The sequence below is a fragment of the Marmota marmota genome, unplaced genomic scaffold, assembly GCF_001458135.2.
Source record: "Marmota marmota marmota unplaced genomic scaffold, marMar, whole genome shotgun sequence".
In the NCBI taxonomy this organism is placed as follows: Eukaryota; Metazoa; Chordata; class Mammalia; order Rodentia; family Sciuridae; genus Marmota; species Marmota marmota.
The window spans coordinates 26,503,774-26,515,158 of record NW_026000026.1 but is presented as its reverse complement, the minus strand read 5'-3'; the positions used below and the strand labels follow the sequence as shown (position 1 = coordinate 26,515,158).

Below are 11,385 nucleotides of genomic sequence, written 5' to 3'. Positions count from 1 at the left end.
GCACACTGCAGGCAGGAGGGCGGCTGCCGGGGACTCACTCTTTTCTTTGCGTCCCCTTCCCCATGTCCCCATGTTCCTGACCCCGCCCGCTCAGGACTGCTCCCCCTCTGCGCCCCTCAGTTTCTCCCTCTCACTTTTCTTTCCCTTTCTTTGCCTCCCGGGGGGCTCCCTTTTTGTGTGCCTGGATCTCCCTTCCTCCTGTGGGTGCGGGAGTGTGTGCGGCCACTTTCTCAGGCTCTCTTTCTTCTCCCTGTTTGTCGCTGGTGTCTTTTTGTCCTTATCTTGGCCCCTCTGCGTGCATCTCTCTTTCTCTGCATGTCTCTCTCTTTCTCTCTCTCTCTCCCTCTCTCTCTCTCTCTCTCTCTCTNGAACGTGTGCGGAGCGATTGTCCTGGGGGACATTTGATGGATTAGAGCGCTGAACAGTTCCATTGCTAGGGGACCACCTGATCTCCTCCAGCCTGCGTCCCATATAAAGCCGGCAGCCGGAGTGCTGAGCACAGCTCCAGCGACCGCCTGTCTGCACGCCGCCGCCGCCGAGCCCGAGCGGGAGCCCGAGCCGAGCCGGGGCCGCCGCCACCGGGGCCGGCTCCGAGCGCCGCCCGCCCGCCGGGAGCTGTCCAGTGCTGAAACCCGCGCGGACAGCCAATTGCGCCCGCTGGCCGCCTCCCCCCACCGGGCCCGCGCCAGTGCCCCCCGCCGAGCCCCCCGCCAGTTGCGCCATGCCGCGCTCCTTCCTGGTGAAGAAGATCAAAGGGGACAGCTTCCAGTGCAGCGGGGGGCCGGCCCCCACCTACCACCCCTTGGAGACTGCCTACGTGCTGCCCGGCGCCCGGGGGACGCCCGGGGACAACGGTGAGTGGGACCGGGCGGGGGCGGGGAGAGGGGAGGGAGCTCGGCCCTCCCCAACTTGGACGCAAGGAGGGGCGCGCGCGGCAGGGAACCCCGGGAGGAGATCGCTCCGGCCGCCAGCGCCTCCCGGACTCGCCGAGGGCCGGGCGGGCGGGGCTGGGGCCAGGTCGTACAAAGGGAAAGTCACAGGGTCGGCCCATCCCACAGCCACGCGCCAGCCGGGACTTTGAAAGTTGTGGCCCTGGAACGGGGCTGGAGTGAGGGGGCCGATGGGAGACTGCGGACAGACAGGGAGCTCAGGAGGGCCGGTGCTGGGGGGCTCCCGCACAGGGCAGTTTGAGGGCACCCCCTCCCGTGGGAGGACGGAGGCCAGCTGGCTGCCCGCTCCCGGTGGGGTTGGCTCCCTGGGGGTGGCTGGATGCACCCCCTTCCTTCAAACCTGCTCCCCCTGGTGATGCCCGGCGAGGGCTCTCAGACCCCCTCTCTAAATAACTCTTTTGTTACCCTCAGCCACACGCCTGCCAAAGGCTGGGCTGTCCTAGGGACTGCAAAGAAGAGGGGATTTCTGGGAGGGGTTCCCCCAAAGTGGTTCCTGGTCCCCTGAGCTGCACTCCTTCCCCATCGCCAGCTTCTTGCCCCCTCCAGAGCCAACCCGGCTGCTCCCCGTGAGCCTCCCCCGCTGCCTGCCCCACCCCCACCCCTTCTTAAAGCAAGTTCCCGCAGGGACAAGGGTTTGGGAGATGAGAGAGGTCATCCAGGCTGCAGAGGGGGTGATCTCTGGAGGCTAGGGAGGAGACTGTTTCTGTGGGCCCCCATCTCCATCAAGGGGATCACAAAAGGCCTCCCCTCTGATGGTCCCCCCAGGGCAGGTGTCTGGAGAGGAGGAGTCACTTCAGTAGTGACAGATCTGACATCAAGTGTGGCATCAGCTTTGGGGGGTGTGTGTATGTGCATGTGTGTGTATGAGAGAGAGAGAGAGAGAGAGAGAGAGAGAGAGAAGAAAGGGCTAGGGATGAGGGATGCTGAGATGGCAAAGACAGGCATCCTGGAGGGTGGGGGCCCCCTGCCTCGGGATTCCAAGCACTTTGCTCATGTTCCCACACTTTGCCAACCCAGGTAGAGAGAGGGTGCTGGGCAAAGGGCCTTGTGACCTCACCAAGGTCAAAGAAGTTAGGGAGTGATCAAGGACACAGCTTCAGCCCCCCAGCCCCTGGGCTCCCCCAGCTACCCAACACCCCCCCCTTCTCTTTAGCCACACACCCCTTATTCTACTCTCCTCTTCTCTTGGCCCTGGGCTCCATGGGGTGGCAGGCAGAAGCTGAGGGACATGGCTGGGCTGAGGCTGGTAGGACAGAGGGTGGACCTGGGGCCATGCCAAGGCTGGGGAGTATGTACAGGGAGCTGGGAGAATTGGAAATATCTGCAAGATGAATATGGATCCCTTAGGGGGTGACACAAAGCTCCGGGATCCCTCCCACTGAGGTCCCCTTGGTCCTACCCCTATACCAGCTGAGGAAACCCAGAGAAGCTCAGAGAATTTCCCACGCAGAGCCAAAACTGTGGGCTGTTCCTTGGAGAATGCCTGGCCTTGAATTCAGTCCAAACAGGTTTTGAAAGGAACCCCCAAGTGAGTGTAGGAATCAGGGTGGGACAGTGGTATAACTGCAGATTCCAGCAGGTTTGACACCCCAGAACCCCTTATCTTTGAACCCCTTTCCCCCAAAGGACTCCAGACCAACTCACTGGCCTCTGGGGAATCCTTAGACTGGCCAGATAGCCTAGCCTGAAACACGGGGGGCCTGGACTCTAGGTCTCTCACCTGCTGTGTGACCTTGGGCAAGTGTCTTCCCTTTTCTGGTTCTCAGCCTCCCCGGCAGTGAAAGGGTTTGGATGTCATGCACTAAACATCCTTCCAACTTTGACGAGCTCAGCTTCTGTGAAGGTCAAGTGTGGTTGTGAGAGACACTATAGACACCTGGACAAGGACCTAACCAAATGCTGGGAGGCCATTGTCAGGTTCCCTTGGGGCTCTGGGAACATATGCCCCTGGCTGAGGGTGGCAGAGTTTCTGCAACCCGGCATTTTTCTTAGTTTCTTAGTCTCAGCAGGCTGCCCACAGTGAGGACAGGCACTCTGACCTGGCCGCCTCAGCTGTGTCTGCTAGGGACAGTCAGTGCGGGGGCGGGAGCGGGGGTGGGGGGCTCAAGACTAGGTAAGACCGGGAAACACAGGGTCCGCCTCGTCCTGCTTTCAGGGGCATCTCCCTTCCTGGGGTGTGGCCAGACTGGGCAGTGAGGCCCCCGTCGCTCCATGGCTGGGTGGGGGTGGGGGTCCTGGGGGTCCTTGGAGACCCCGCTGGCTCCTGGTGGCCCTGTTGTCTCTGCTCTGCCGGAAATAACCTTGCTGAGCGGTTGAGGGAAGTGTGAAAAATTGCTGAGCCGACGTTTTTTTCTCTCCCAGCGTGTGTAAGTGTGCTGGGTAAACAAGGAGAAAGGAGGGGGAGAGGAGCGGAGGGAGGAGGGGGAGGGGAGAAGGGAGGGGGAGGAGGGAGGGGAGAAGGGAGGGGGAGGAGGGAGGGGGAGGAGGGAGGGGGAGGGCCTGGGGCTGGGGCTGGAGATAGTTCCAGTTATTAGAAAGATCCTCTTACCAGCCATTCCTGCAGCTCCGGCTGCAGGGTCAGGATGAGGCTGGTGGGAGGAGAACCGACTGGGGTGGGGGGTAGGGGGCAGCTGTCAAAGTGGAGGTCAGAGGAACCCCAGGTCCCTAACTGATAAAGATGCAGGACCCCAAATTAAAGAGGTGTGCCCCAGCTCCAGGAGCCCCCGGGATTGCTAGAGAATTCCTGGAGGTTCCTCCCACACAGGCGCACAGGCGCGCACACCCTGAGGCCCGCCCTGCTCCGCCTCCCCACGCCCGCCTCCTCAGCCTCCGCCTCCTGGCCGGGCAGAAGGCACCGCAGGTGTATCTGGGCTCCCGGATGCCCCCAAACCCACAGAACCTCAAAATAGGAAGGGACGTGCCCCCAGTGGAGAAAGCTCTGGGTCTCTGCAGAGTTCCTGAGGAGGGGGGGCAAGATCCACCGTCCGTGTCCCCTCCAATGCAAGGCCTCCTGTCTCCCTGCCTCTCGGGCTCCTCCCTTGCCCCTGCCCCCAAGGACCCTTGGCTTCCTCTCTCTTCCCCTGGGTGATTCTGAGCACAGTCTGCCTGTGAGATGCAACCCATATCCTCCTAACCCCCACAGCACCTCCCTCCGCCTCCACCAAGCCCAACCTCCTCACAGCCCAGCCCTCCCCCCAGGGTGATGTGGGGCCCTCCACCACCCCCAGAAGGCGGCCATTCATGACACTGTGTGTCAGTGGTCTCCACGACCCCCTGAAAAGGACGTCTCCTAGAGCGTCCACTTCCGCCTCCCCCTCACACTGAACTCTGAACTCGAGCTGGGAGTCAGGGTCCCTCCTTCTGCACCCCAGCTCTCCCCTACCCCCAAAGCCTCTCAGCGCACCCTACCCAGGCAGAGGAAGGATCAATGCCAATCCAATAGCGCAGCTGTCTGCCCTCTGCAGCCACAGGAAGCCTCCCAGCAGGCCGAGGAGCGCTCCTGCTTCTACCGTGGGCCTGTCTCGCTGACCATATCACACCAGCACTGGCTGCCTCTCACTCCCCTGGATGGCGCCAAGTAGTCGCTCCAGGCCAGGCCTGGGAGCCGAGCTGAGGAGCCCCGGTTACTGCACATTACCTGAGGAAGTCCACGTGGGGAACAGGGATGCAAAAGGGCTGCCCCAATCCCCTGGCAGGGGTAACCCAGAGTAGGCTGGGGAGGCGCCTGAGGACACACAGCAGAGCCACCAAAGTCCTCTATAACCACCAGGTCCCTGGCATCTTCATCTTGGTCCAGATCTAAGGTCCAGATGAAAGACCTGTCAGAAGCCCAGATCCAACATCCGGTCCAGTATCCCAAACCAGATCTGAGGTCCAGGTCCTGTGTCTATGTCCAACTCTAGGTCAAGGACCAGGCCCCAAGTCTAGGTCCAAGACCAGGGTCTGAAGTTACAGGTACAAGTGTGGTATCCAGGGCAATCTCCATGTCCAAGTTCAAGTTTCAAGGGCTAGGAATTGGTCCAGATCAACCTTTTGGGTCTGGGATAAAGATCCAGGTCCAATCTCCAGTTCAGGGTCATATCCAGATTCATTGTCACGCCTGACTGTGTCTAGTCTTAGCTTTGGTGGCCTTAGCCAGTCTTCCCTGCCCCAGCCTCAGTTTCTCTCTCACAGAATCGAGCAATTGAACGTGACCTCTCTCAGCTCTTTCTGGAGGCGTGGAAGTCTGACTTTCTTATGACCCAGCGGGGTTCAGTGGGACTGTGGACATCGGGGGCCCACAGTCCCCACCAAAGCCTGAGGTTCCGAGGGAGATGCTGCAGGCCCACACTGAGCTGCCCCACCTTGGACAGTCTCAGCCTGTGATTCTGAAGGGAGATCAGGAGAGTGCCCAGAGTCCCTTATGACAGCCAGCAGTTGACATCCCCGAGGCCCAGCCCCTGCCACCCCCCCACACACACACACACACAGTGGGCAGAGGGCAGGAGGGCTGGGAGGGTGCACTGCACCCAACAGAGGCAAAACTAGGCATCGAGGGTGCCCCAAATCACCAGAGCATAGGTGTTGCCCCCCCACCTCTCCTGTGGGTGCTTCACCAGTGTGTTTTGGGGATCCCTCAGCCTGGAGGCTCTTCGGGATCACAGTGAGATGATGCTGGGCACGGTGAGGCCCTAGACCTCTGGGCCTCCTCCCCAGCTGCGTTTTCCCTTGGAGAAAAGTGTTCCGGCAGCCTCTGGGTAGCAAGGGTGTGGAGTGCCCTGCCAGGCACCCTCCTAGGGCAGAGGGAGGGCAGGGCAGAAAGCAGGAGGCCTGCAGAAGAGGTGGGGCACTGCCACACACCCATCCTCAAGAGGAGGCCCAGCAGAGGCCAGCCAGAGACCCTCCCAGGGGCGGAGGAAGCTGCTCCTCCACCCAGAGACCTTGAGAGGTTCACTCCCATCTCCAGACCCCTTGAAAGGCTTTCCTATGGGTTCCTTAGAGCTAGGGACCTCCCTCTGGGCCACAGGAATTGGGTCACAGGAAAGACCAGAGTATGGGGAATACCAGAAGGTTGGGAGGACATGAGGAGGGGTCCTGGAATTCTCTAGAAGCTCCCTGGGTGTGGGTCAGTGGGCAACAGCCCCGTAGCCCTGGTCATGTTGCGCCTGCCTCCCTAGACCCAGGGACCCCTCCCTGTGGGCAGATGCACCAGCTGCCAGGCCTTTGGAGGAGGTGGGTGTCATTTCTGGTCCAGCGCCCAGGGAACCGGGAACAAAGATGCTATAACAAGGGGAGGGGGAGGTACCGGCCCCTGTGCCCAGCTCTGCAAGCAGACAGGAGAAACTATTTTTATCCCGCTTTGCTGCTGACAGACCTGGCTTTCTGCTCAGCTGGCTGGAGCTAATTCTCGAGGCCCGAGGCCCTGGCACAGCAAGAAGCAGCTCTAAATATACCCATGCAGCAGCCCCCATAGCCCCCCAGCGCAGGCCAGGCCTCCTCAGGAAACCAGGCCACCTGGGAAGCCTTCTCCCACTGGGCCCTTCTCTTTTCCTGCCCATCAGGACAGGGAGGGACTGGGGCTTGAGACTGCCTCAGGCAGCTTGGCACCCTGGGAGGCAGGGAGACACTGGGGAAAGGAGCCCTGGACTGGCTCCATTAGGAAAAGAGGCCACCCTGACTCTGGTGAGAAGTTCTGTGTGACCTGAGGCAGGTCAAGGGCCCTCTCTGGGCTTGGGCTTCGGCACAAGGGCCTGGGAAGACCTATCTTAAACTTGAGCTCATGTGCATGAAGCACTTAGCAGGGAGCCCTGCACACAGTAAGTTCTCAATAACTGTGAGTCATTACTGTTAAATATTATTTACAAAAATTCACAGGGTGCTGGAGCACTTTCTAGAACAGCAGCTTCTCCCTATTCCAACACCCCACCGCCCCGCGAGATACCACCTTCCCTCCCCAGCAGGCTCTGCCCTCCCTGGGCCTCTGGGGCAGTACAGCGTGGTGCATGGTGCACAGGGAGGGCTGGTGCTAGCCAGAAGGCAGGTGGTCCCAGGATCTGTTACGGGTCCCCACTCCCACCCAGGGGGCAGAGCAGCTGAATGACACAGTGTCTGCAGAGGACCCAGCACATTGATTTTCATAGATTTCCTTTTCCAGAACTCCTTTGGCCATATATATATATATATATATGGATTCTTTTTTTAAATTTTATTAGTTATTGATGGACCTTTATTCATTTATTTGTTTATATGTGGTGCTAAGAATCGAACCCAGGGCCTCACACGTTAGGCAAGCTCTCTACCACTGAGCCACAACCGCAGCCCCATAAATGGATTCTTGATCTTCAGTCTAAAACATCAAGACTCTTGGGCAGGAAAAACCAAAGTCATTCTCAGGTCACATGTGTACACCTCTGTGTTTCTGAGCCCTTCCCATGCCCCTACATGACAGGTGTAAATCAGGTAACCATCTCTCAAATGGGAAATTTCAGTCCAAAGAGGCAGCATGACTTGCCCAAGGGTCTCACAGCTAGGGTTCTGTGTGCATGGGCTAGGGTGACAGCCAGGTCTCCTTTCTTTTGAGTCCCAGCTCTTCTGGACCTCTATTAGGACCCAAACAAAAGGGAAGTGTCTCAACCTAGCAGCTAGGAGACAGGCAGCTCAGCCCTCTAGTCACTCCTGAGACAGAGAAAGCACCCCAAACCTGTCTGTATTCCATGCACGGGGGAGAACATGGTTTAGAGTGTCCTAAAGGATTTTCCAGGGTTGAGGCCCAGAGAGGAGAAGTGGCTTTCCCACAGTCACAGAGCAGCCTGAGATACCTCTGTGTATTTCCTACTCTCTGGCAGATTAGGATGTCACCAGCAAATGTAGAAATAATATTGATCCTAGCAGCTTGAGAGGCTAGCTATCATGGGCCTGGCCTTGTACGAAGCACTTTACCCACATTAACTCATCCACTCCTGTTATGAACTCCCTTATACAGACGTACGAAGCAGAGATTGAGGAACTTGCCCAAGCACACGCAGGGAGACGTCTGTGGATCTGAGAAAAATGAAGTCGAGTTGAAGGAGCAGGGAGTGGAGAGGACACAGGGGATGGTGGAGGGACTGATTCATCCACAATGCAGAAAGTCTTTAGAGCATCCCAACCTTCTTCCCACAGACCGAGCCCAGAGAGGAAAGCAACCTGGTCAGCCTCAAAGCAAGTTAGAAGCGCCTTCTAACATGACCAAACTTGCATATGATGTCCCCAACCCATGTCAAACTTCTCAGCCACTGGGCAATCAGGTCTGCCCTGAAGGCCATCCGGAGACACCCCTAGTTCTATAGAAAGACATCAGCATCAGGAGTAAGGAGTTGCAGTGCTGCCACCTGCCAGCAGAGGGCGCCCTGGGCAGCACACTCATTCTAGTGAGGGCCCCAAGGTTCAGAAGTTCCTGTGTACCAGAAGTTTTCTCATTAGCATGGGAGGGAGGAAATGACCCATTCTGGAGGAGGAAACAGAGGCCCAGAGAGCATCAGCAGGTTTATCAGAGTGTACATCAAGAAAACTGAAGCACAGACATGCAGCCGGGGAGACTGTCATTGTGGCTGACATGTGTTGTGGGTTCACTGGGGGCCAGGCAAGGGGCTGCAATCCTGGCTCTGACTTCCTGCTGCATGACCCTAGGCATGTTGCTTAACTTCCTTGCGCCTTGGGGTTCTCATCTGTAAAATGGCAGGGTCAGGAGAGGAGAACGAACTCATGTGTGACACGTTAGTGTTCTTGGAGCGACGGTATTATTCATTTATTGCTTGTTCACTGGGGGACTCTTTAGTGAAAATGTAGAGGCAGACAGAGGACAAATCATTTGTTCAAGGTCACACAGCTGGGAATGGTAAAGCCAGAACTCAATCCAGGCAGTCTGGCACCAAAGTCGTGCTCTTTACCAGTATGTCATTCTTCTTTAATAATAGAACAGTGCAAAGCCCGGGTCACATGATCATTCACGGCTTCCGAGTGGATCCCATACTCTCGTCATTTCCAGAAAAAAGACCCAAAGCACAGAAAGATGGACTCGCCCAAGGCACTCAGCTAGAATCTGTGTTGGGGAACTAGGTTGTCCTCACCTTTCAGGGCCCAGGCCACGTGAGATGCAGACCTGTCCTCCCTACAGCAGACCCTGCTGGGCTGCCGGGCAAGTCTTTATCATTCATTCCTCAAAACTTATCAAATGCCCACTGGCTGGGTCCCTCGTGGTAAGTGGCAGCTGAGTCACAGACCCTTCTTCAGGACCTCCAGGGGTGCAGGACCTCACGGGGAGCAGTGCACCTGGGCATACGGACCACTGCCACTTGTACCTCAGGTTCCTTATGTGTAAATAAGGACTGTTGGGGTGACCTGGGAGGGGATGGGAAGGAAGCACTCAGCCCAGAGCCTGGCACCCAGCATGTGCTCGGTCAATGTCACTATTGTCACCACCATCCGTGATTACCATGCAAGAGGACTCAGGAGGAGGAGGGGGTCTGGAGGGCCGGGCAGGCATTCAACCTAGTCCCAAGCGATACCCACTACCTGGCATGGGAGGTGGGACAACCTCCACACCAGAGGCAGGTGGAAGCTGGGCACCTCCTCCCCCTTGGATTAAAATCTGCCACCACCACTGCCCCCACCCCGCTTCTGACCACAGAGCACCTTGCACCTGAGTCACCCATGCCACAGCCCACAGCCACCTGTACCAGTTGCTGAAGGGACGGGGAAGATAAGAGCACACCCTCACCTTCAGTGCCGGGGAGACTTTGCCCCGTGCCCACCCAAATGCCAAACAGGAAGCAAAACCCTAAAGGCTGAGTCAGCCAGGCCCCGTGACTAGAGGCCCAGCAGAAGTCTGGAGGTCACAGGAATCGGGCCTCAGGATTCCAAAGCCCAAGGCTCCCATCTGCTCCCTGGAGAGGGGGCGGTTACAGATTGCAGGGGTCAGATGCAGAGGGTCCAATGGGATTTGCCACTCCCCAGCTGCAGAACCTCATAAGTTTGTTCAATGTCTGCCAGAAACCCTCCAGGGAGCCCAGGGAAGGTGCTGGACCAGGCAAGGCCACCTGAGGCAGAAACAAGCGGAGGTGGCCCCTGTCCTCCAGAAGACCCTATGGAATCCCCTGGGGGAGAGCCAGCCTGCCCATCCACCAGTCACTCAAACACGTGACAGACAGGATTTCTGGTCCAACTCCAGCCAAGGGCAGGAGGAGGGGGAGGCAATTGTCATGGGGGCTCAGGAAGACTTCTAGAGCGCAGGGCAGAGCAGGTTTGGGAGCAAACACAAGGAGGTTCCCTCTGTGCCACAGTTATTACATGCCACACACTTGACCCCCCCGTGAATCCTCCAGCAACCCCAGGAAGTGGGTCTCAAAGGAGTGCAATTGGTCTATGCCACACCTAGTCATGGCACATCTACTGGGAGCCAGTCACTGCTCGCACAGATCCAGCCCTGGGAAGCTCAAAGCGTAGAGCAGGAGGCAGACAATTAAACAGTCTTCAGCAAAGTCACTTTTTCAAGCAAGTAAAAGGCATAATTATAATAGCTAACATTTATATAGCAATTATTGTGTGCGCTTTCTCTTTCTCAATTTCCTTACATGTAAAATGGGGGCTCTAATAATACCTACTTCCTGTGGCAATTAAATAAGTTAACGTATGTAAAGCATCAAGGCAGAGCCTGGCATACAGTTAGGGCTCCATACAGGACACCTTCACTGCCATCATTTACTTGGTCCTTCCAACGACGCTGGAAGGTTTTTAAGTGAAACTTGTAATTCCAGGCTGGCCTGGAACTCCTGGGCGAAAGTGATTTTCCACTTCAGCCTGGTGAGTATCTGTGACAGGCATGCGCCATGTTTGGGTGGGAAAGCTGAAATCCATAGATGTTATAGGACTGGAAAAGCAGAATGTTCTTGGACAAAGAGAACACAGGGTTTGAAACTTGGCTCCACTTCTCACTGCTGTTAGTTTAGACTGATTGAATGTCCCTGCCTCAGTTTCTTCACCTGCAAAGTGGGTGTAATAACTACCTTCAAAGCGTGCGACACTGTCTTACAAGCGGCCATCATTCTCCAAGTGCTGCCACGGGGACTCGGAGCTAGGGGGCGCCGGGAGGGACAGGGTCAAAGAGGAAAGCCTTCCCCCGGGACCTCCGGCTCAACATCCCTCTCACTTCTCGCCCCTCCAGGTTATGTCCCGCACTGCCTGCCCCCAAGCAGCTACGATGGCGACCAGAAGCCAGGCCTGGAACTGGCGCCGGCCGAGCCCGCGTACCCGCCCGCGGCGCCGGAGGAGTACAGCGACCCCGAAAGCCCGCAGTCGAGCCTGTCCGCGCGCTACTTCCGCGGGGAGGCGGCCGTGACCGACAGCTACTCCATGGACGCCTTCTTCATCTCGGACGGGCGCTCGCGGCGGCGGCGGGGCGGGAGCGGCGGGGATGCGG

At 57.7% G+C, this 11,385-nt stretch overlaps 1 protein-coding gene across 1 annotated transcript in view; it reads left to right on the top strand.

Moving 5' to 3' along the window:
* Positions 1 to 398: 398 nt before the first annotated feature.
* Positions 399 to 11,385, top strand: part of Scrt2 (scratch family transcriptional repressor 2) — a 15,413-nt gene continuing 4,426 nt past the window's right edge. Inside the window, exons 1-2 of the mRNA XM_048810557.1 lie at positions 399 to 854; positions 11,131 to 11,373. Of these exons, the coding sequence (XP_048666514.1) occupies positions 722 to 854; positions 11,131 to 11,373 (376 nt within the window). The 5' untranslated portion in view covers positions 399 to 721. The remainder of the gene's footprint in view (positions 855 to 11,130; positions 11,374 to 11,385) is intronic.